Source organism: Myotis myotis, unplaced genomic scaffold, assembly GCF_014108235.1.
Source record: "Myotis myotis isolate mMyoMyo1 unplaced genomic scaffold, mMyoMyo1.p scaffold_m19_p_6, whole genome shotgun sequence".
Taxonomy (NCBI): Eukaryota; Metazoa; Chordata; class Mammalia; order Chiroptera; family Vespertilionidae; genus Myotis; species Myotis myotis.
Window position 1 is genome coordinate 75,627,366 of NW_023416368.1, and position 21,609 is coordinate 75,648,974.

The following is a 21,609-nucleotide window of genomic DNA, read 5'->3' on the forward strand; positions in this document are numbered from 1 at the left end:
CTGCGTAGGTACCACTCCCAACCCAGTGACCTCTGACCTTCTCCATTTCCGATCACTCATCGTGCCACTCTTGTCTCTGGCTGTTGCAGCAACTGACCAGTTGGTCTGTCTGACACTTTTTGCCTCAGGACAGTCTCTCATTTACAAAGTAGCCGGAGTGATCTTCCACACCCTTACATTAATTCATGACTGGAAACCTTCCACTGTTCCTCACTGAAACGGGATAAAGTAAATTCCTTCCTGTGTGATGTGGTCCCTGATCTTTACTCGTATTCCCTTTATTCTCCTCTTTGTTCACAATACTAAGCCATATGGGCCATTCTTTTGTTTGCTTGTTCGTTTTAAACCTCAGTAGTACATGAAGTTCTTTTTGGCCTTAAGGATTTTTTTCCCTTTCACTTGGACTGCTCATTTCCCAAGTCCTTTTTATGGCTTCTAGGTCTCATGTAGAGTAGTTCACTACTCGTGGGGCCATGAAAGGCTACTGTGAGGAAGTATGTTTAGTGTAGAATGGCCTTGACCAGCCAAACTGAAACAACAGCCTCCAGCATACACAGTGCACGGGATCACCGTCCTTAATTTTTCCCTTGGGAGTTATTGTTAGGTCTCTATGTTTATTGATTATCTCTAGAATATAACCCTTGAGGGCAAGGGAATACTGATAACAAAATGACATATATGCAGATTATAATATTAGATAGCTTATATGTCCAAGAGTCATAAAGTGGCATAAAGGACTATGTTTACAGTTGCTGTTTAGAGGTGAGAGAATCACATCTGAATGGGGATTTGAGATATCAAGACATATTGATGAACCTTTTTTCTGGATTGTTGTAAGTTTCACTAAAGAACCATTCCTAAAGGAGGGAAAAACTTTGCATGTTGTTCTGCATTTAGTTGATCAAAGATGCATGTGTTCATCTCAGATCATGACTATCTCTGCTAGAGCTCTAAGGGAAGTAAATTCTTTTAAATGGCAGTATCAATATAGAGGTCCCACTACTTGGGCTACTTTAAATATGCTTTAAGTTGTTACACCTGAGTGGTGTTTTACCCTTGGAAATGCAGCCCTTTAGTGCCAATGGAATCCCAAAATATCAGCAACAAGAACATGCGGCATTGGCTACTTTAGTGTTCCCCAATTCTTTACTCTAATGGCATCCCGTTCACTTGGAAATCGGAGTTAAAACCTGAAAGTTGAGGTCCTGTTTTTGATAATCTAGCCTTCCCCTCCCTGTGGAACCTCCCAAAACTTCTAGGCACAAGGTTGGCTTATTTCCAACCAAACTTTGCCCCCCGAGTTTTCTCTGCTATTACTCAGGGGTTAAAGGGAGGGGAAGAGGGGGCTCTGTGTTCTCTAGGCTTACTCCAGACTTAACTGCTGTAGATTAATCAACTATATCCTAGCTAATAAAAGAGTAATATGCAAATTGACCATCACTCCAACACACAAGATGGCTGCCCCCATGTGGACACAAGATGGCCAGCAGGGGAGGGTAGTTGGGAGGGACCAGGCCTGAAAGGGAGGGCAGTTGGGGGCGATCAGGCCTGCAAGGGAGGGCAATTGGGGGGAACCAGGCCTGCAGGGGAGGGCAGTTGGGAGGGGACCAGGCCTGCAGGGGAGGGCAGTTAGGGGTGACCAGGCCTGCAGGGGAGGGCAGTTAGGGGTGACCAGGCCTGCAGGGGAGGGAAGTTAGGGGTGACTGGGCCAGCAGGGGAGGGCAGTTAGGGGCAATCAGGCAGGCAGGCAGGCGAGTGGATGGGAGCCAGCAGTCCTGGATTGTGAGAGGGATGTCCGACTGCCCTCGATGGGTCCCAGATTGGAAAGGGTGCAGGCTGGACTGAGGGACACACACTGCCCCCCCGCCTCGCCATGCACGAATTTTGTACTTTTGTGCATCGGGCCTCTAATCTCATAATAAATGCTTCATCATTCTTTGGTTGTCAAGCTCTTGCTTAAAGTTGGGAGCCCAGAAGTGATACAGTGATCCCTGTGCTTGAAAATAGTGCAACTGTTAGCTCCTTCTTCTAAATAATGTACTTTTACCAAAGTAGCATATTATTGCACTCTCTCTCTTTTTTTAAAGGCAAGTAATATTAGCCCATCATGCTTCTGGTCAACTAGCATTACCTTTTTTTCTGTTTATTTGTGTACACTCTTGTCAGTGAGTTCTCTTTTATTACGATGTTGTTTAACTGATGTGTAAAAATACTTAAATAAGGAACTTTAGATTCATTTCTAAAATTTTGCATCTTAATTATGTTTTAACATTTCTAGGCTACCAAGATATTTTTGAGTGCTTATTTTTTGTTCTAGCTATCATCTACAAATTTTTAAAGGATATAATCTGTCTGTGTTTGAGTCATAAACAAAATATTGAACATTATAGGGCAGAAGGGAGAACCCTGTCATATGCAACTAGAGACCATTCCTCAAGTCACAGAACACAGAGCAACACATTTCAGCTCTATATATCCAGACCTTCCACCTCCAATCCACATTTCTTCTTCTGCCAGAGAGATTGTGTATGACCATGGGCTTCCTCTGTATCCCCAGTCTAGTTAGCCTAAAACAAATTCATGCTGATGGACGTTCTAGATCTCCCTAGTCAGTACCTGGCCCTGCCATAGTCTGTGAGGTGTGACTTCCCAGTAGCGTAAGGACTACACAGACTACCGTGAATCTTGCTCTCTCTTTTGATTCTCTTTTTTGTTTGCTGCTAGTGCCTTGTTAGTTTGCTAACTTTGGCAGCATAGATAAATAATAACAGACTAAAAAAATTGTAGGTTTTAGAATGACATCAAAGATAGAACCCAGAAAAATAGAAATCAATGCATATACCTAAAAATAGAAATCAGAATCTGGATCAGTTTTACTGTATAGGAAGGGATGAATATTGACATGAATATTGCATAAGATAGTAAATAATTGTAGTGTTGCCTAAGATTTAGCATGTGAAACAACACCCAAAAGAACCCAAAATTAGTTTGCAGATCAACAGATAGTACATGGTAACCAAATAGACCATGCATGATGGCATATTCTTATTCCTTTCCAAATCCCAACTTTCTCTTTTCATCATTTTTAAAGCCATTTCTCTCTCGATTAGCCCCCCTAACTGCAATGAAAGGTATTAAAACTTCTTTCTTCTCCTGTTTCTGTCCACGTTTAGTTTGGAGACTTAAAACGCCTTCTCTGGAGCATTCACAATAATGAAGAAACTTACTAACCCACCTAAACACTGCCTGGTCTTCTTGGGCATTAGACCACACTCAGGTTGTTGCCCTGAGTCCTGGCTATGTGACACTAGAAATATGTTGACCAGTTGGAAGGGTTTCAGAGAATAACATCCAAAATGATTTATGAGGAAAGATTAAAGGAGTTATTTATAGCTTGACCAAACAATGAGTGAGAGAGCTGCCTGTATAAGCATGCGAGGCAGATGGACACTGAAGGCGGGAGGAATCATGGAGGCTGGCTCCTGCGGCCGTGGGATGAAAGCACGGAACGACAGAAATGAAATTAATGAAGGGAATGGTAGCAGCTGTGGATAAGTCAAGTGGTTTATAGATAGCAGGATACGCTCTTAAAAAACTATGGGATTTCTGTCACTTCTATTTTTAAAAAATAAGATTTTGAGCATATAAAAATAGTCCAGGTAAGAACTGAGGAATGGAATAGGTCCTGTTCCACTCATTGTTCGTATTTTCATTGTTCAAGTAGGTGGAATAGATGTAGAGGTTGTATAATGAGGGAATGATTATTATCAAAAAAATGCTTTTAATCAGACTGTCCTTGACATTTTCAAACAAGAATGTTCAGTTCCCTCCTTCATGCAAAGATACAACCCCAGTAAAACTCTAATGAAAAGATGATGCTTATTAACTTGTTCTTTGGAAGCAGCGGGTTCTCAGATCAAGGTGTTATAGTTTGGGAGCATTGTATTCCAGTGTTTGCAAAGACTCGTGATCTTTTCTTGTAAGGGAGAAGTTAACAGTTTGTTAGAAGATTTAGAAATAAAGATCCAAATATTTTACAAAATATTTTGGTTTGACCATGTTTATAAAGAAAGACTCAACCGAAGGACTTGTATGCATGCATATAAGCATAACCAATAGACACAAGACACTGAGGGGTAGGGGAGGCCAGGGGATTGTCAAGGGCGGGGGGGGGGGGGGGAAGGAGACATATGTAATACTCTTTGTAATACTTTAAGCAATGAAAAAAAAAAAAAGAAAGAAAGACTCATGTTTCTCACTTTTATGGAGATATCTTTTTGTTTGTCATTGATTTCTGTCTGAGTCCCAAAGATGCAAAGACACCACATTGGAGGAAGTGACAGCTGTCTTTGACCTTCTGGTGCAAGTTTAGTAACTAATCTGGAAAATAATGAACTGCAATTAATGAAATCTGTACTCATATTCAAGTGTGTTTCTCAGACAGCACATACAATAATTGAAAGAACTTCCTGCTCTCTAATTAGTTAGATTGAATTAATTTGGCATAATAGCTTTTCTCCTGTTTCTAGGAGTTGGTGTTCAGATGAAGCTATTTATGTAATTCAAACTTAGGGACTCCAAATGGCATCTTTGGTTCATCTGGGGAATTAAAGAGTTAATGCTCGGATTTAATGCCCACCGTCACACGCACAGTCACAGTTCCGGCCAGTCTTTGTTCCAGTGTCCTGCACTTTGCTCAGGACGGTCTTGTCACCCTCAGGGAGTTTTCTTTCTCCCGTTTCAGCACAGCTTCCGGTGTGGGAGACGGGCAGAGCCTCGAGAGAGAGAGCAGCACCCTGCACATCTGTGGTGCTGATTAAAAAGATGCTTGTATGGTTACTCCATCTTTCACGGCAGTGTTCCTTCCACATATAAAATGGGAAAACAAACCAGCCGCTGGTCCTTGCTTTGTGTGTGAAGGCGCTGTTTTAGGCTGATCATATTTGGGCTCCCTTGATGAAAGGGACCACATAAATGCTGACTCCTGCATCTGGTTCATCATCTTAACTAACTAAACTTCCGAAAAGGACCTGGCTGTGTTCTGTATGTAGCCTTTGGTTTGCCTTCATTATTCAGGTCCTTGAACAAATAATGTACATGAGCATTTCCCCCTGTAATTTAGTGCCACACAAAATAAATGTATTTGGATATGGTATGCTACATTCACTGCTCTTGAGTTAACAGAGGGAGGTTTGCACAGGCCTGCGGGCATGCAGGCTCGTGAAAGTCAAGGCAAGTGCTTTCCCTTCAGTTGCTCTAGGGATGAATTCTTAGGCACTCTCTCTGATGTAGGAGATGCTTATCTCTGTTTCAGTTTTCCAAAATCATAATATGTTGCTGTCTGTCTTTGCCCCAGAATATGGATACTGACAAAGTTGACTTCAGAATCAGGGTTAGTAGCCGATCTGAAAAAGAATAAAAATAAGGAAGTTCCTGAGGCAGTACAGATGTCGATTGAAGAGACCTCGGCCTGGCTGTCATTTTTCAGAAACTGGCATCGTACGCTCTTGTGTGATTCTGTGGGTCAGGGATTGGCAACATTTTTTGGTAAAGGGCCAGATAGTGTTATTTTAGCTTTACAGACCATACAGTCTCTATCGGTATTAGCCATAGATAATACTAAACAAATGAGTGGTTGTGTTCCATTAAACTTTATTTAGAATGCTGAAATTTGATTTTCATGTAATTTTTACATCATAAAATATTCTTTTATTCAACAATTTAAAATAAAAACCATCTTTAGCTGATACAGCATACCAAGCTGGTAACAGTCTAGATTTAAACCCTATTTTTACCTTTTGAGATTACACAGATACTCTGTGTTTTAACTAAACATCCTTCATCCTTCATAGACATTTGAAAAACAACCATTATTTTGGATGAAGTAAGTATTATGTTCTCTTTTTAAAAAATACAAATTATTTTTTCATATAAATATTTAAATAAGTTTTAACAATTATGTAGAAATTTCAAAAGTAAACTAGCTAAATTCTAAAAATAAGAAACTGTATCTTTTCTGACAATTCCAGAAATATTAGTATTTAAATTTTTCTATATGTAGTACTTCTAATAACGTGAATTAATAATACACATATTTTATACTGAAATAAAAAGTCTGTTTGGAAGGTCTGATTCACTTTTATCCACTGATAAAATAGTTTACTTGTTGATGGAAGAAATAGACCTTTTAGTTGTTTGTGTAATTAAATAGGAATATCAGTGCCTATTTTTGAGGAGCGTAGGGACTGTGTTGGCTCTGCTCATACTGTCTATCCCCAGCTCCTGGTACAATCTTTAGAACATAATGGGCACCTGAAACATATTTGTGAATGATAAATTAATAAAACCTAAGGTTCTTTGTTTGAAAGAAAATGGAATTAATGTATCCTGAATGGCTTTGGGACTGCTAAATACAAATAGAAACTTCAGATTTTTTACATCAGATATCATTTTGATGGTTTAAAAATGTGCTTATAGCCTAACCTGGGTATAATGGCTCAATGGTTGAGCATTGACCTATGAACCTATGGTTTGATTCCTGGTCAGGCACATGCCTGGGTTGCGGGCTTGATTCCCAGTGTGGGGCCTGCAGGAGGCAGTCAATCAATGATTCTCTCTTATCATTGATGTTTCTATCTCTCTTTCCCACTCCCTTCCCCTCTGGAATCAATAAAAAAAATATTAAAAAAAACTTAGAGGATATTATTAACTTAGGAACCATTAGAAAAATGACATTTAAAACTTTGTCAGATTCAGGATAAGGGATGATTATTAGGAAAGGTTCATTTTCAAACATAAAAATTGTGTCAGAAAGTTTGTGTTTTTGAACAAGTGACTATTTTTGGCTTCAATTGATATTTTTTCTCCCCTCTATGTACACCTATGTCCAAATTTCAGGATGTCTGTTCTTTTCCAAATTCTTTGTAACTGTACAGTTCAGCCTTCTTTGTGGCACCTAAATGATTGATTCATTCACTTAGTTTATTCATTCAACAAGCATTAGGCTTCTGTTTTATGTGTGGGAATACAGAAATGAATGGGCCATAATCCTGCCCTGCAGAGAGCTGGGTTTCGAGGAGTCCCTTAGAAACATAAACATAAGTGGATTGATGTTACAGATGCTGTAATATGTGTATGTCTGGGTGACTCGCTGAAGGCAGTGGGCATTTCTACCTACAGTTTCAGGAGAAGTAGGTCGTGCTTGAGCTGACACTTAAAAACAAATAGGTATCCACCAGGTGGAACATGACTCCCTAGGGGAGGAACAGTGAGAGAAATCTCTTGCAAAGCCGAGTATTTAGGGAGTTCAGAGTGGGTTAGCACAACAACCCTGGAAGGGCTCAACCTCACGGAGAGGTGAGGGTCTTCCATGCCATGCCAAGGAGCTAAAACGGTTCTTTTAAAAGGGGTCCCCAGAATAGTTTTTATACCTCATTATGAAATTTTGAGCTAATCTGGACTATTTTCATTCATTTGGCCTGTGAAAGCCAGAGTTAAAAATGAGGAGATAGGATAAGAGAAGTGATCATCATCTTTCCCCTGGAATATTTCTAAGCAATTCTTTTGCCTGTGACCTACTCATCGGTTAAGTTTTAGTGATGCCCAGTGGACAGCATGATTGCGAGTTTACCTGGTGCTTGAAACTCAGTCCTTCTCCATCTCTGTCTCTAATTCACTGGGCTACCGGGCTGCATTTAACCATTAGGTAAATATCTCTGAGCCTTGATTTCTTGCTGTGAAATGTAGATAATTATACTTCTATTCACTGGCCTCGTGGGACTTCTCCTTAATATTTATAGCTCAAAATACTTTGCAGTCATTTTTATTAATAGTTACCAGATGTGTCGTAAGGATTAATGAGCTTATGATCTGAAATGTTTTGCGCTCCTGAAATAGGAGGCAACTGCCTGCACAGGGGATATGCAAAATAGCATTAAAATGCAAACAATACACATTTGGAAATTTGAGCTGTTATGTGTGAAGGACAAATGGCACACTTTAGATTTCAGTATACTTTGTAGGTATTTTTGGTGCCCTTAATAAGGTTGCTGAATTAATCACAGGCCATTTCCAAAAATAGAAAGCTAAGTACCGCCCACCCCTGCATGCGTGCACACACACACACACACAAGCCAGGAAGAGCTTGGAAACTAATTTCTAATTTCTGCTAATTTCACTGTCACCAACTTCCTATGCATCATCTTTGACTGTTTCCTCTACCTTTAGCCAACTGTTTTTAAGTATTCAACAGTCTCCTTTATATATCTAAATTTTTATTTCTATTTTTTTAAAATATATTTTATTGATTTTTTACAGAGAGGAAGGGAGAGAGATAGAGAGTTAGAAACATCGATGAGAGAGAAACATCGATCAGCTGCCTCCTGCACATCTCCTACTGGGGATGTGCCCGCAACCCAGGTACATGCCCTTGACCGGAATCGAACCCGAGACCTTTCAGTCCGCAGGCCGACGCTCTATCCACTGAGCCAAACCGGTTCCGGCTAAATTTTTATTTCTATTTTCTTTTCCTCTTACTATCCGAATTCAGGCTCTCTCTTTAGCTCTCCACCAAACCATTAAAGCAACTTCTTAGTTGATTTCCCCACATTTCGTATCTCCCCTATTTAAGGATTCATCTTCCGTAGGAATAGCTCTTACGACCACTCCATTCAGGAACCTTTGGTTACTGTTTCTTGCCTGTGAAAATCAACCATGTGCTCGCAAGGCCTCTCCACATGGCCCCTACCTTCCTTCCCTCTGCTCAGTGCTGGCCAGTCTAGATCCTTCTCTCTTCCCCTAAGACCGGGATGACGAGTAGCTTTTCCCAGGGCAGAGATGTGAGTAGAGGGGACACATCAGACACAAGGTGGCTCTTTTCCATCCTGACCTGGTCACGCCATCTTCATGTCCGAAGTGTCCCTACCCTGGGAAATGGCCCTCAGTGTTCAAGGCCTGCCTCAGAGTAAAACCAGCCTTGCGAAGGTGTGCTAGGCCAGTTCTGTGTATGAACCCTTGCTTTCAGAAAGTCAGTTCTAATATCTGTCCTGTTTCTTGACATGTTACTTGCATACACATCCTTCCCACAAATGAGCCTGCTAGTCTGTGGAGAGCAAAGCCTGTGCCTTTCTGATCTCTCTGTTCTCCACGGTGACATTGCAGCTAACGCCTGTTACAGTGGGACCTGCCACGTCCTTGTTGAACTGAAGTTTACAGCGACTCACAGCCCGTTACCTTCTTCATTAGGGCGCTGTTATGGGGAAATTTGCAATGTACAGAGTAGAGAGGGTCCTGTGCTGAATCTCTATGTACTTGTCACCCAGCTTCGATCAAAACAAGCACGTGGCCAGTCTCGTGTGTCCGTACCCCTCTCTCATGAGCATGGCCCCGTCAGACATCCTCTGTTGGAGAAGACTCTTCCTGTGACCCCACTTGTCCAGAGCTGGAATCTGGCAGCCACCATCGCCTAGCATCCCCTGGAGGGAGGCACCCCAAGTTGCTGGTGCGTGGACAGGAGGAGTGGGTATAGTTCCTGTATTGTCATAATGCTCCCGACCCACTCAGACCTGATCTGACCTTGGTTTTGACATCGTTTTTAGCCGTTTCAGTCATTCTTGTTCTGGTTCACATTGTATCTGAATGGGGGTGGCTGGCATCTTTATGAAACATGCTGCCTGATTAGGAAGTGGCCACTGAGCGTGAGTGACAGCGACAGGAAACCCGTGAGGGCAGATGTGGAGCACTGGAGGCAGGGCACCGGGAGCCCCGGTGGTCCTCCGGGTCCCTGCATCGTGTCAGAGCCCATCTGGTCCTGTAATTCATTTCAGCTAATATTTTTTAAGCATTTACTGGAATTTTGTAATTACTCTGAGCCATAAAGAAAAGTGTAAATTATGTTTCTATGTTTCATTTAGGAGGGCAGGAGTTACATCATCTTAGAAGAGGTTTCATCCCAATGCTGACAGTTCCATCATTGGTAGCATTTTTATACATTAAGGGGGAATGTTTCATCCCAATCTCGTCTATTTTAAATAAGATCTAACTAAAGAATGAAAGTATTTTGGAGTTCAAAGTTAAGAAATGTTTTCTCTACATTTACTAAGAAATACGCTCTGAACACACTTGTGGGAGACTTGAGGTAACATGGGAACCGTGAGCCTAAAGAGAGCGGCCCCGGCAGCAGCGGAGGGCTGTGTGGAGAGGGGAGGTGCTTCTCGGACACACTCCATGGGCAGGTTGCTGACAGCAGAGTAGGGACGGAGAGCTCCTGTGAGGATGGACAGGAGGGGCTTTGGGAGAGGGAAAGGTTATGTGCCCTGGGAGTTGAGGGACAGGCTGGAGGCCTTCCTTGTGCAGTTGCTGCCACCAGGGCATCCTCCCTCGTCTGTCCCGTTGCCACCCCCAGGGTCTTTCTTACACACAGCTCTGACTCTGGCCCCTGCCTGCAGCCCAGGAGCTCCCATGTCTGCGGGTGAAGTGTGTTTTCTTCAGCTTGTCCCTGGGTCCTTCCATCTGCTGAGCCTTGTCTCCTGCCAGTTCCCACTCCATCGCCTCTCCTCTGTGCCTCTTCTCAAATCCTACCTGCAGCAGAATGGCTCCCTCTAGCACTTTTCTCCCCAACCAGCCCCCAGACCCCTACTTAGTATCCTTTGCAGGAAGTGGTGACTTGGCGCTGTGAGCTCAGGTCACCCCCACCCTCACGGAGCCATTTTGTCCCAAGAAGTTGGCCTGCCCGGTAGGAAGCAAGACTTCGGCCTCCCAGCCTTCGTGTCCTCAGACTCTGTCCAGGGAGTCTCTGTGGCATAGGAGCCTCAGACACCCAGAGACGTCACCGGGAGGGCCCGAGTGCTCAGGGCGAGAAGGGAGATGGAAGGGTATGGAGTCAGTGATGTGGAGTCAGTTTAGGTCAGTGATCATCTGCTTTTCTTCCGGACACTCTTACTGCACACGCACGAACTTCAGCTTTCTCTTCTCACGTGAGGGAGGACTAGGAGCCCGAGCTTGTTCTGCCAGGCCGGGCGCCTTAGGACTGGGTATTCGAGGTCCCGGCTCCTGCATCGGAGCAGGGGGACCTGGGAGGGGAGCGGCTTTGTTGAAGGAAGAAGGCAGAAGCGGTGGATTCCTGGTTCTTGGAGACAGTCACATCCCCTCCGCAGTCCCACTGCCCTTGCCAACCAGCCACCACTAAGTGAGTTTTTGACTCCGTCTCCTTCCTCTGACTCCCCCTTTCCTTGTCCTGGTGCAAGTTATTTCTTCCTTCTTTTCCTTTAATGCTACTTGAATGGCGTGTCCACAAGTACCGAAGTCCTTTCTTGTGATGTTGCTTGCACCTCTTATTCAAGCCCCTGTCACTCACACCTGCTCTGTTGCTGGAGTCTCATTAGGGATTTGCCTACATTGGTCTTTAAATATTTCTCCAGCCAGTTTGCCTTCCACCACCAGATCCTTGTCTTCAACCTCCGCGCTCTCTGCTCAGGCACCGTGGCGGCCCTCCCACTTCATACCGAAGCCGCTCTCCCTCTACCTCTCCTGCTCTGTCTTCCATGTCTGTGGATAGTGTGGCGCCCCTAGCACTAGGCAGGCTTGTTGGCCATGACTTGTTAGAATTCCTGAAAGTTGCCTGGCTCTGCCGTCTGTTCAGTTGAAACACTCTCTAGCTATCTGTTCTGCTCTTGATCTCTCATGCCTGCCTGTCCACTTGTTTCCTTAGCCGGTGCCCCGCATCATGGTGCAGCCTGCCCTTCTGGACCCCAGGACGACCAGGGTGGCAGAGGTGAGTCAGCTGGGTGGGGGTGGGGTGGGGTGGGGTGGTCACCTGGCTGGTGGGTGGCCCAATGCTCTGAGTGTTGAGTCCACACCATGGTTGTTTTATTCTAGCATTCCCATTTTGATCATTAACCACAATATAGGCCACTGTCTTCTCCCTCTCTATTTTCCTGTTACACTTGCTATTTCCAACTTGTTAATCATATGATTGCTAAACTTTGAGGTGCTTAGCTGCTGCTGTCGTCTGCTGCTTTAATAGCCCACCGCCAGGCTCAGGCGAGTTCTATAAACAGAGCAACCTCCTTATTCTAAGTGTGTGCTTAATTCTCAGTTTTGCATTTCATTCTGATCCGCGTATCAGCTTGAAAAGACGAATGCTAAGCTGGGAGGGAGCGGCCTCTTATGATCTCCCACAGATGAACAGCACTTCTCGCCTTATGAATAGCAAGTCTATTTTCTCCCACTGTGCGCTCACTCTCAGGAAATGCCATCTCTTCATAGGAAAATTTTATTTATTAAAACAACAGCAAAAGCCAAATAATTGGAAAGGAAATTCAGACCTCAGAATCCACTCCTTTCTAAAAGGCCCCTTCCGGTCAGTGCCCTTGGCACTCAGGAGTTTAACTACAGATACACCACGGCCCCTCCCGTGGATAATGCTTGTCATGTCGGGAGGCCAATGGGACCGAGTGGGAACGAGTCCCCTGCTGGCGGGGCACTGGGTGTGGCACCGCCCCTGCCGCTTAGGGCAGCCCTGCTGCTCCTCACGGTGTTTCCCAAGCCGAGGCTTTAGTGGCAGTCCCCAGAAATGGCACTGGTGAGGGTAAGACCCAAAGATGCAGACAGGTTTCCACTCACATCAACTCCAGTCAAGTGGGAGCAGCTGCCTGCGGTGCGGACGGAAGGAGAGGCTGCCCGCCTCGCTCTGCGGGGAGGAAAGCGGGGAGGAAAGCGGCAATCGGCGCCCCTCCGCCTGTCGGTCTCTCACTGTGGCTGGGATCTGACCCCCGAGCCCCTGTGCTTCCCTACTGGTGGCTCTGGGTGAGTCCTTTGCCTCTCTGGGTCGTGCTGTAAAATGAATGTGGTGCTGCTTTGGGGCCTACATCAAAGAATTCGTGTGGAAGCAGATATGATAACACCAGGGAAATCAAGGTCCCTGTCCCTAGTGTTACCTCCTCAGGACAGGATCAGGCTGCGAGGGGCCTCACCAGGGGGGACTAGGGACACACGGTCTCTCAGGGCCACAGCGATTGCTCACACTCTAGACCCGCGTGCTTTGTGCCTGTATTCTTCCCTGCCTGGCCAGTGATGTTAAAAATAAAAGAGAAAAGGATAAATAAAACATGTATAAGTTGCAAAAGAAAAGTGATTGAAGGATTGCCTAATCTTTTAGAGTATTTATGCTGGTGACAGTTATTGATCTATCGGATTTAGTAAATTTTGCAGCCTAGAGATCCATCACAAAAATGGGCTGTTAATCTCAGGAGGTGCCGTTAATTTCGTACCCGAGAGTGTGCCTTGTGGGGAAAGTGGGGCCTCTGGAGACAGGAATATAAATGACGAGCCACGTGGAAACGCGTGATTTATCAAACTGCTGAGTTAAGCCAAGTGACTGTACGAGACTTATAGATCTCAGCTGTTTCCCCGTTCAAATAAATCCTGTATTTCAAATGGAAAATGGCCATTCCTGTAAGATAAATAATCTTTCCGTAAATATTGGAAAACATATTTCTTTTTTTGTGAGCGGCACCCTCTCCACCGCCCCGTCCCCATCCCCGTTCCTGCCGTCTCCTTTCCCTGTCATTGTGAACTGGGAATAGAAAGATAATCTGCCACCTTCTTCAGGTGGCTTAAGCTATCCCGAAAACACCCTGCGGGCCCCTCAGAAACAGCCGAGTTCAGGTGAGCAGTGGCTGTCCTCACTCACGCCAGAGGGACTCGGTGTGAGGGGGAGAGGCCGCCTCCGGCTCTGTCCTCAGGCTCTCACGCTCCTCTGGGGGCTGGCTGCTGCCTGGCTGCTGTCTCCTGGGATCCGAGGGCCTCCTGACTGTGACATGGGACCAGCCTTGGGCAGCAGCCTGAAAGGCGGCCTCTGGGGGGTGGGGACGCTCAGGGAGAGGCGCACCTACAGGCAGCCTCTGGCTACCTCCACTCCTTTCAGCCAGAGCAGGCCCCGGGGCCCCTTCCTGGGACCCCAGCTGGTGAAGCTGAGCTGAAGCCTTTCAGGTCCTTCAGTGACATGGTCAGTTTGACTTTGCAGGAAAAGGGTTCTTCTGGCCTCTGGTGATTCTGACGTGTTGGGAAGTCGGCGCCAGAGCTTCTGTTTCCACAGGAGCAGAGTTCTTTGCCTGGGTTCAGGGAGGCGGGGGACGCCCGCTGGGGGAAAGAGGGGATGGAGATTTTGGTGTGCACCTACTGTGTGCCACGCTCTGTGGTGAGGCCGTGACTGCCTTGTACCACACCGATCCCCCGGGGCAGCCCCATATGTGTCGTTGCCCACACCAGCTGGGTGTCTGAGGAGTCAGTTCCATCTGATGGCGTCAGGCCCCCAGGCTAAGGCCTCAGTCCCACAGGGCGGCCCTCCACTTCCGCTCCAGTCTCCAGTCCAGGTTGTCAGCCGCACTTCTGACTGCCAAACTGTAAATCGAGGTTCCCAGGACCCCTTCTTGGGTTTGATTAATTAGCTAGAGCTGCCCACAGAATTCAGAGAAACGTTTTACTCACTGGTTACCAGTTTATTATGAAGGACATAACTCGGGAATAGCCAGATGGAAGAGAAGCGGAGGACAGGGATGGGGAAGGGTGCAAAGCTCCCACACTCTCTGAGCACAGCACACCTCACACCTCCATGTGCTCACCATCCCAGACACTCACCAACACGGTCCTTTTGGGTTTTTATGGAGGTTTCATTACAGAGGGACGGGGCTGGTTCTGAATATCAAGACACCTTTGTCCCTCTTGTCCCTTAGAAAATGCTAAGGGTTTTAGAAAGAGCTCTGTGCCAGAAATGGGGGCGAAGACCAAATACATATTTATTATAAATCACAGGATCACAGGCACCTCAGAATCCCGATATAGAAGGTGAGGAGGTGGTGGGGCCGGCCCCAGGGTGTTCACTGGGCTCTAAGCTCGTTCAGAGCACAGCAGGGCCCTCGGGTCACAGGAGGTGAGGGGTGGAGCTGATGCTGCAGCCAGGCTGCCCCTCACCCCGCAGCACCCCCCTTTCTCCATCAGCGCTGGGAGGCTCCCACTGACCTAGCAGCCCGCCTCAGCCCTGTGGAGGTGCTCAGCTAACCTTGACTTCTAACCAGATATACTTCCCCTTTCCTGCTTCAGGCTCCCCGAGAGAGCACGGGGGTGAGTGTGGCCCCCAACGTGACAGTGCCGACTGCCCCCGCGGTGAAGACCCACGACAAACCCATTGAGGTGCCTTCGCCGCAGTGTGCGGCCACCAACACCCAGGTCCCCGAAGTGCAGGACGGGCCACCCAGCCCCGTGAGCGAGGCCTCCAGCGGGTACTTCTCTCACAGTGTCTCCACCGCTACGCTGTCGGAGGCCTTGGCCCCCGGCCTGGATGCTGCGGCCCAGGGGGGTGGGCAGACGCCCGGCTCGCCCCCTCCTGTCCCCTGCCGGGCTGGCCCGGAGACCGAGCCCCTGTTTCCGAGTGCTGCTCCCAGAGCTGACAGCGCCCTCCCTGCCTCTCCGGAGGGACAGACCCGCCTTCTGTCACTACCTGTCCCAGCAGCACAGACTCCAGGGAGTGACAGTGACAGTGGGGCCCCCGCCCAGGGAGCAGCGTCCTCAGAGCAGCAGCATGAAGAAGCAGGCACTTCGCCAGCTCATCTGCCCCCTTCCGCCCCCCAGGAGTCTCCCAGCCCGCAGAGCGGGGGCGACGGTTCCCCCGCCACCAAGCCGCTAGGAGGACCCAGGGACCAGGCCCGGCCAGCCACCAGCGCAGAGCCGGCGGTCTCCAAACCACAGCTGGCGCCTGACCTCCTGTCCCAGTCACCTGCCCCAGCCTCCCCGTTCAGAATCCGCAAGGTGCGGACCTCGGAGCTGAAGTCCTTCACGCGCATGCTGGGCGGGGACCCCGGCTGCCCCAGCGAGGAGGACCCACAGGCCGCGGGAGGGCCTGGCGATGGCAGCTCTGGAGGTCAGACCCTGGAGAAGCTGGAAGTGTCCTCTGATTCTGAGGAAGCCAGTGAAGTCCCAGAGTGGCTCCGCGAGGGAGAATATGTCACTGTGGGCGCCAACAAAGGGGGCGTCGTGAGATACATTGGGCCCACCGACTTCCAGGAGGGGACGTGGGTCGGAGTGGAGCTCGACTTACCCTCAGGTGAGTGCTGCTTGTCAGGACGTCTGGAGCACAGGGGCACTGAACAGCCTTGTCTGCCCTGCCCTGCCCCTGCCCCTCCCCTCCCCTTGTCCCTGCCCCTCCCCTCCTCTGCCCCCCTTCCCTCCTCTCCCCTCCCCTGTCCCTACCCTGCCCCTACCCTGCCCCTGCCCTGCCACTGCCCCTGCCCTGCCAGAAGCTGTCTGTGTGCCCTTAGCACCTCATTTGACTTCTGAGCTCCTGGAGTCACCACTTTTTAAAATGAGGCAGTTTTTCCTAGATAAGCTTTCCCCAAAGCATTTTAAGAGTCAGGTTCTCTTTTTATTAGAGTTTCTCAAAAACCCAAGACATTGATTGAAAGCTACTATAAACGTGGTAATGAATTTAAATGCCATGATTTCGTTAGTCACAGAAGCACTTGCAGCTGAACTGTAACAGTAGCTGCACCTGCCGTCCTGGCTCAGGTCACACTCGCGGGCCCCGTCGACCCAGTGGGTCTCGCTCCTGGGCCCACAGCTGGACCAGGTGACAGGGTGATGGAAGGTCCGCTGCCGGCCAGACCGGCCCAGCTCGCAGCGGCGGGCCTTCGCTCGCGGAAACACAGGCCGGACTTAAGGACGCAGTTTGTTCTTCGGGTTTTTGTTAAAACGTCTGTTGTGAGACAGTTTATACCCCATCAGATCCACTTGTTTGCAGTGTACAGTTCAGTGGTTCTTAGTATACTTACCAAGTTGTGCACCCATTTCCATCTAATTTTAGAATAGGTTCATCACCCCCAAAAAGCTGCATGTCTATCAAGACACCCCCCACCCCCCACCCTAGGAAACCATTCATCTACTTCCTACATACAAAATGTTTAAGTCTGGACTTTCATGTAAGTGGGAGCCCACAGAATGTGGGCTTCTGTGTCTGCTGATCTCTCTGAACAGCGTTTCCAAGGCTCGCCCGCTGGAGTGGTCACTCCTTTCTGGGCCGAACAGCATCCCCTTGTTGGGATGGCCTGCGTTTTCATCACTTGTGGGTTGATAGACATTCGGGTTGTTTCCACTTTTTGTTTTTGTGTGAACAGTCCTGCTGGGAATATTCGTGTTTGAGTTTTGTGTGGACACCCGTCTCCATTTCTCTTGAGGTGATCCCGGCATTAACTGTGTCTAACACTTCGGGGACAGCCAGGCTGGTCTCCACTTCCTCCCCTAGCAGTGCAGTGGTCCAGGTTGGGCAGCCCCTCCCCTGGGTAAGGGCTGGGCACCGCTGTGATGGGTTTAGGAGAGAGGGGCGTGGCCTGTGGGTGGGGCTGATGAGCGGAGAAGAGAAAGCTCTGGGGGCGGGGGTGGTTCGGGCAGAGGGAGAGTTGGGGTGCTTTGCTCTGTGACATCCAGGCCTGCCCCACACTGACTCTGTCTCTGGGCCCCTCAGCTCAGCTTAAGTCACTCACCGTCTTTGATTTTGGCAAAGACTATCATAAATTGGAAGTGGTTCTAGAAGATTATTGTAGCACAGGCTGGAATATTTTTTAAATTCCATTTCTGCTTAAATGCAAACGGGAATTGGGAAAGAAGTTTGTATTTGCAATTAAATTAAGAATTAAAGGGCGATTAGCAAATAGATGAATTCATCCCACAAATAAATATTATGCACCTACTGCCCTGGATTCTGAGCAGAACAAAGTCCCTGGTTTCACCGGACTTTTCTTTCAGAGGGAGATAATTATCAAACAAGCAAGTCAATGAAATCTGATGGTAATAAGTGCTGTGAAGAAAATAAAATGGGCTAAGCAGGTGGAGGGTGGTGGGAGTGGGACATTTTAATAATCCTGAGGGGAGCGAAGGCATGAGTGATGCGAAGGAGGAGGTTGGGGAGCAGCGACAGGCCAAAGGCACTGCGGGCACAAGCTCCGCACAGGAACCAGCTCGCGGCATTTGAGGGGCAGCCAAAGACCGGCCCAGGAGACTGGAGTGGTGGGGCGGCCAGTTCACGAAGGGTAAGGAATTGAAGGTTTAAAAAGACGCCTTTCTTAGGAGAATAGGCTTGGAATGAAGAGCAGGAACAGGAAAGCCACATAGGAGGCTGTGCAGGTGTCCAGGCCGGGATGCATGGTGGAGTCAGGAAACCCCAGGACTGAGGGTGGTAGAATGTCAGGGCAGAAAGGAGCCAGGTGACACCTGAGTGTGGCCCGAGGCCAGGGTCATGCCCGTGGAAGAGCCTGAGAGCAGGGCGGCCGCAGGGCAGGGGAACCAGAGTTCTGTTGGGCAGGTGGAGCTGGAGGTGCTGGTTGGCCGTCCAGTGGAGACCAGGTGTCAGAGGGGCCACTCTGGGTCTGGAGGCACAGCTCAGAGGCATCAGTGTGCAGGGGGGAGAGGGCCCAGCCCCAGGCCCTGGGGAGCTGGGGAGGAGCCAGTGAGAAGGGAGGTGGGAGTGTGACCCAGGAGCCCAGTGGTGACAGTGGCCAGAGTGGGAGGTGATCCTTGTGGGCCTGGGAAGTCGGTGGTGGTGCTGAGGGGAGTGGTAAAGAGAGAAGGTGGGTTAGGGTGTACAGACAGTGAGTGCAGAAAATTCGTGATCGATTTTGCTACAAAGATGGTGTTCCCCACCCACCCATCCATCACCATGGGGTGTTGACATTGGGGGTCAGGCTGGTCGCTTTGTTCAGTCCACCCCCAGCCCCCTGCTGTGTTCTCCCCCTTCACCTCAAAGCATTTTTACTCATCTATAGGTTGAGGAAAAATTCTACATATTCCATCTAGATTGAAAACAGTCTGTGCCCGGAGTGAGGTGGGGTAGTGCAGGCTCTGGGTTAGCACATCAGCTGACCGAGCGCACTTGTGTCAGCGGTTCTCAACCTGTGGGTCGCGACCCCTTTGGGGGTGGAACGACCCTTTCACAGGGGTCGCCTAAGACCATCAGAAAACACATATATAATTTCATATTGTTTTTGTGATTAATCACTATGCTTTAATTATGTTCAATTTGTAACAATGAAAATACATCCTGCATATCAGATATTTACATTACAATTCATAACAGAAGCAAAATTACAGTTATGAAGTAGCAACGAAAATAATTTTATGGTTGGGGGTCACCACACCATGAGGAACTGTATTAAAGGGTCGCGGCATTAGGAAGGTTGAGAGCCGCTGTGCTAGATGGTGGGCCGCAGGGCTGCGCTGTGCGGAGCCATTTCTCCATCTTCTCTTCCTCTCCCTCAGGTAAGAACGACGGCTCCATCGGGGGGAAGCAGTACTTCAAGTGCAGCCCTGGCTACGGGCTGCTGGTGCGGCCGGCCCGGGTGCGCAGGGCGGTGGGCGCGGCCCGGCGGCGCAGCGCGGGGCTCCGGCTGCAGGGCGCCCCCGAACCCCGCCGGAGCAGCGCCCTCTCGGGCTCCGCCACCAACCTGGCCTCCCTGACGGCGGCTTTGGCCAAGGCCGAGGGCACCGAGGGGCTGCGGGTGGACAGGAGCCCCAGGAACCCCGAGGACCGCAAGTCCTGGGCCAGCTGAGCCCGCACCGTGGACTCTGACAGCGCGGACAGCCCGCCGGGGAGCTGGAGCCGGGGCGCCTCACCTCACACCCTTCCCCGGGGAGCAGGCGGTGAAGGCTTTTCGCACGCTGCAGGGCTGGTGGCCTCCGTTTCTCCCAGGACTCGAAGGAGGAGGAGGAGGGGGCCGTCCTCGGGGTGGCGGGTGGGTGGGAGGTTCTAGTGCCCAGAGTGGCCCTGGCTTGTGGGGAGGGGCCGCCCTCAGTCCCCTGGTCGCGGGCTCTCCCCACCTGGGGCTGCTGCTGTTTTTCTGTTCTGGCAACACCATTAACCTCTTAACTTACAGAATAACTAGAGCCTTTCCCTCTGCAGAGGCAGGGCCTCCCCCCTCCTGATCCCCCCCAATGCTGGCTTGTCCCCCAGCCCCCCCCCCCCCCCCAGACATCCCGCACCAAGCACCACCCGAGGTGCCTGGTCGCCTCCTGCGCTTCTGGGCCCAGGTCCCCGGCGACCCCGAGACGCCCACCTTCCCTGGTCCTCGCCACAGGGTTTCTTGGTCTTCTCTGTGGGTGTTTTAGCATCTTTACACCTGGGAAGTTTTCTCTTTTCCATTTATTCCCTTAACAGAGTGTCTGGAATATATTTATTTATATTTATTTTTCAAAATCCGAAATTATTCGCGAATCACAATCGACTGCCCAGGTGCGAGTGCCCGGGGCCTGCCCTGCGTGTCGGCCCCTCCTCACGTTCCTCTAACAAAGACACACAGTGGCCTTACTCCGGGACCCGGAGAACTGTGTGCTTCTGCCTCAGTGACAGCGTCAGCCAGAGGCACCCGACCGCATTCGGTGCGGTTCTGGTTTCTGGGAAGGTCCCTGGACCAGGTTAACTTCGTGGCAGTTCTATACCCCACACCCTGCCTGCCTGCCAGCCTGGGCCTTCGGGGGCGCTGCTCCGTCCCCGTGGCAGAGCCGCAGGCCTGGTCCTCGGAGGGGGAGCCCCGCGACCAGTGCTGGCCCCAGTGCCGACCGCCCCACAGGCCTCGGGTCGGGTTTGACACTGCATCCCGGCTGCCTGCTTCACGTGCAGATTCTAAAACAACACCCAGAAAGCTTGTATTTAAAAACCCCGTTTTCTAGGGATTTGAAGCCCCCCTGAGAAGTGCCCGGCTTCCTGCCCCGGGTGGGCTGCTCAGAGCCCGGCCGGGACGCCCGCGGCTGCGCTCAGACCTCACGTGGAAGAGGCTGGGGGTTGATGAGCCCTTAGCAGCTCCGCGTGGAGACGCTCAGCCTCCGGCAGCGGCAGGTGAAGCCGCCCCCGCCCTCCCCGCGGGCCCACCGCCCAGGAACCTGCAGGAGCAGGTGGGCTCAGGCCGCCCGCTCACCCTGGCTCCGTGGGCGCCCGGAGCGGCCCCCGCCACGCGGCCCAGCAGGGGCCCGGGGGTCACCGCCCGCCCCTCATGGAGCTTTATTTCAGCCCATATTCCTAGTTCGGGCGCCGAAGGGACCGTCTCGCAGGGACCAGGCTGAAGCAGGGAAAGTTCGGTGACTTTTCCGTTTACAGAAGCTCCAGCTCCTGACCCCACCTGGGCTCTCACTGTCCGGGAAGCAGACTGCCCGCCCCCCAGCACCTTGGCCCGCCCGGCTGGCCCAGGTTTTACTCATTTAACCCCACGCTCCGCTCCGTAAACTTTTCACCAGGACCCGCGGCAGCTGCCCTCGGCGTCCTGTGCTGGTCCCCTCGGCACCCTGGCCTGGGAGGTAGGTGTCTCTGTTTCTCTGGTCCCGGCAGCCAGACACGAGGGCACAGGGCCGGTGGTTTGCCCTCCACGGGGCTGCGGGGCCTTCCCAGCCTCCTCCCCACGGGGCGTCGCTGGCCTGCGGGCTTGCCCTCCCGCCTGCAGCTGGGCCCCTGGCCTCTGATGGAGGTGCCAGCACCCCCTCCCTTTCCCTGGGCGGAGAGCACCGCTTGTGGGCCAACCGCCGCTGGCACCCAGCTCGCTGGGGGGAGACGGTGGGAATGGAAGGTGTGGGTGTTGG

At 50.0% G+C, this 21,609-nt stretch overlaps 1 protein-coding gene across 9 annotated transcripts in view; it reads left to right on the forward strand.

Annotated features, from left to right (window-relative positions):
- KIF13B (kinesin family member 13B) overlaps positions 1 to 21,609 on the forward strand; it is a 208,038-nt gene that overhangs the window by 184,501 nt on the left and 1,928 nt on the right. For 7 of the 9 annotated variants that reach the window (XM_036311932.1, XM_036311923.1, XM_036311925.1 and 4 more), the window contains 3 exons: positions 11,708 to 11,770; positions 15,100 to 16,099; positions 19,303 to 19,991. In XM_036311932.1, the coding sequence (XP_036167825.1) occupies positions 11,708 to 11,770; positions 15,100 to 16,099; positions 19,303 to 19,592 (1,353 nt within the window). In that variant the 3' untranslated portion in view covers positions 19,593 to 19,991. Of the gene's footprint in view, positions 1 to 11,707; positions 11,771 to 15,099; positions 16,100 to 19,302; positions 19,992 to 21,609 lie in introns of those variants that run through there. The other 2 variants (XM_036311930.1, XM_036311926.1) reach the window with 2 other exon arrangements.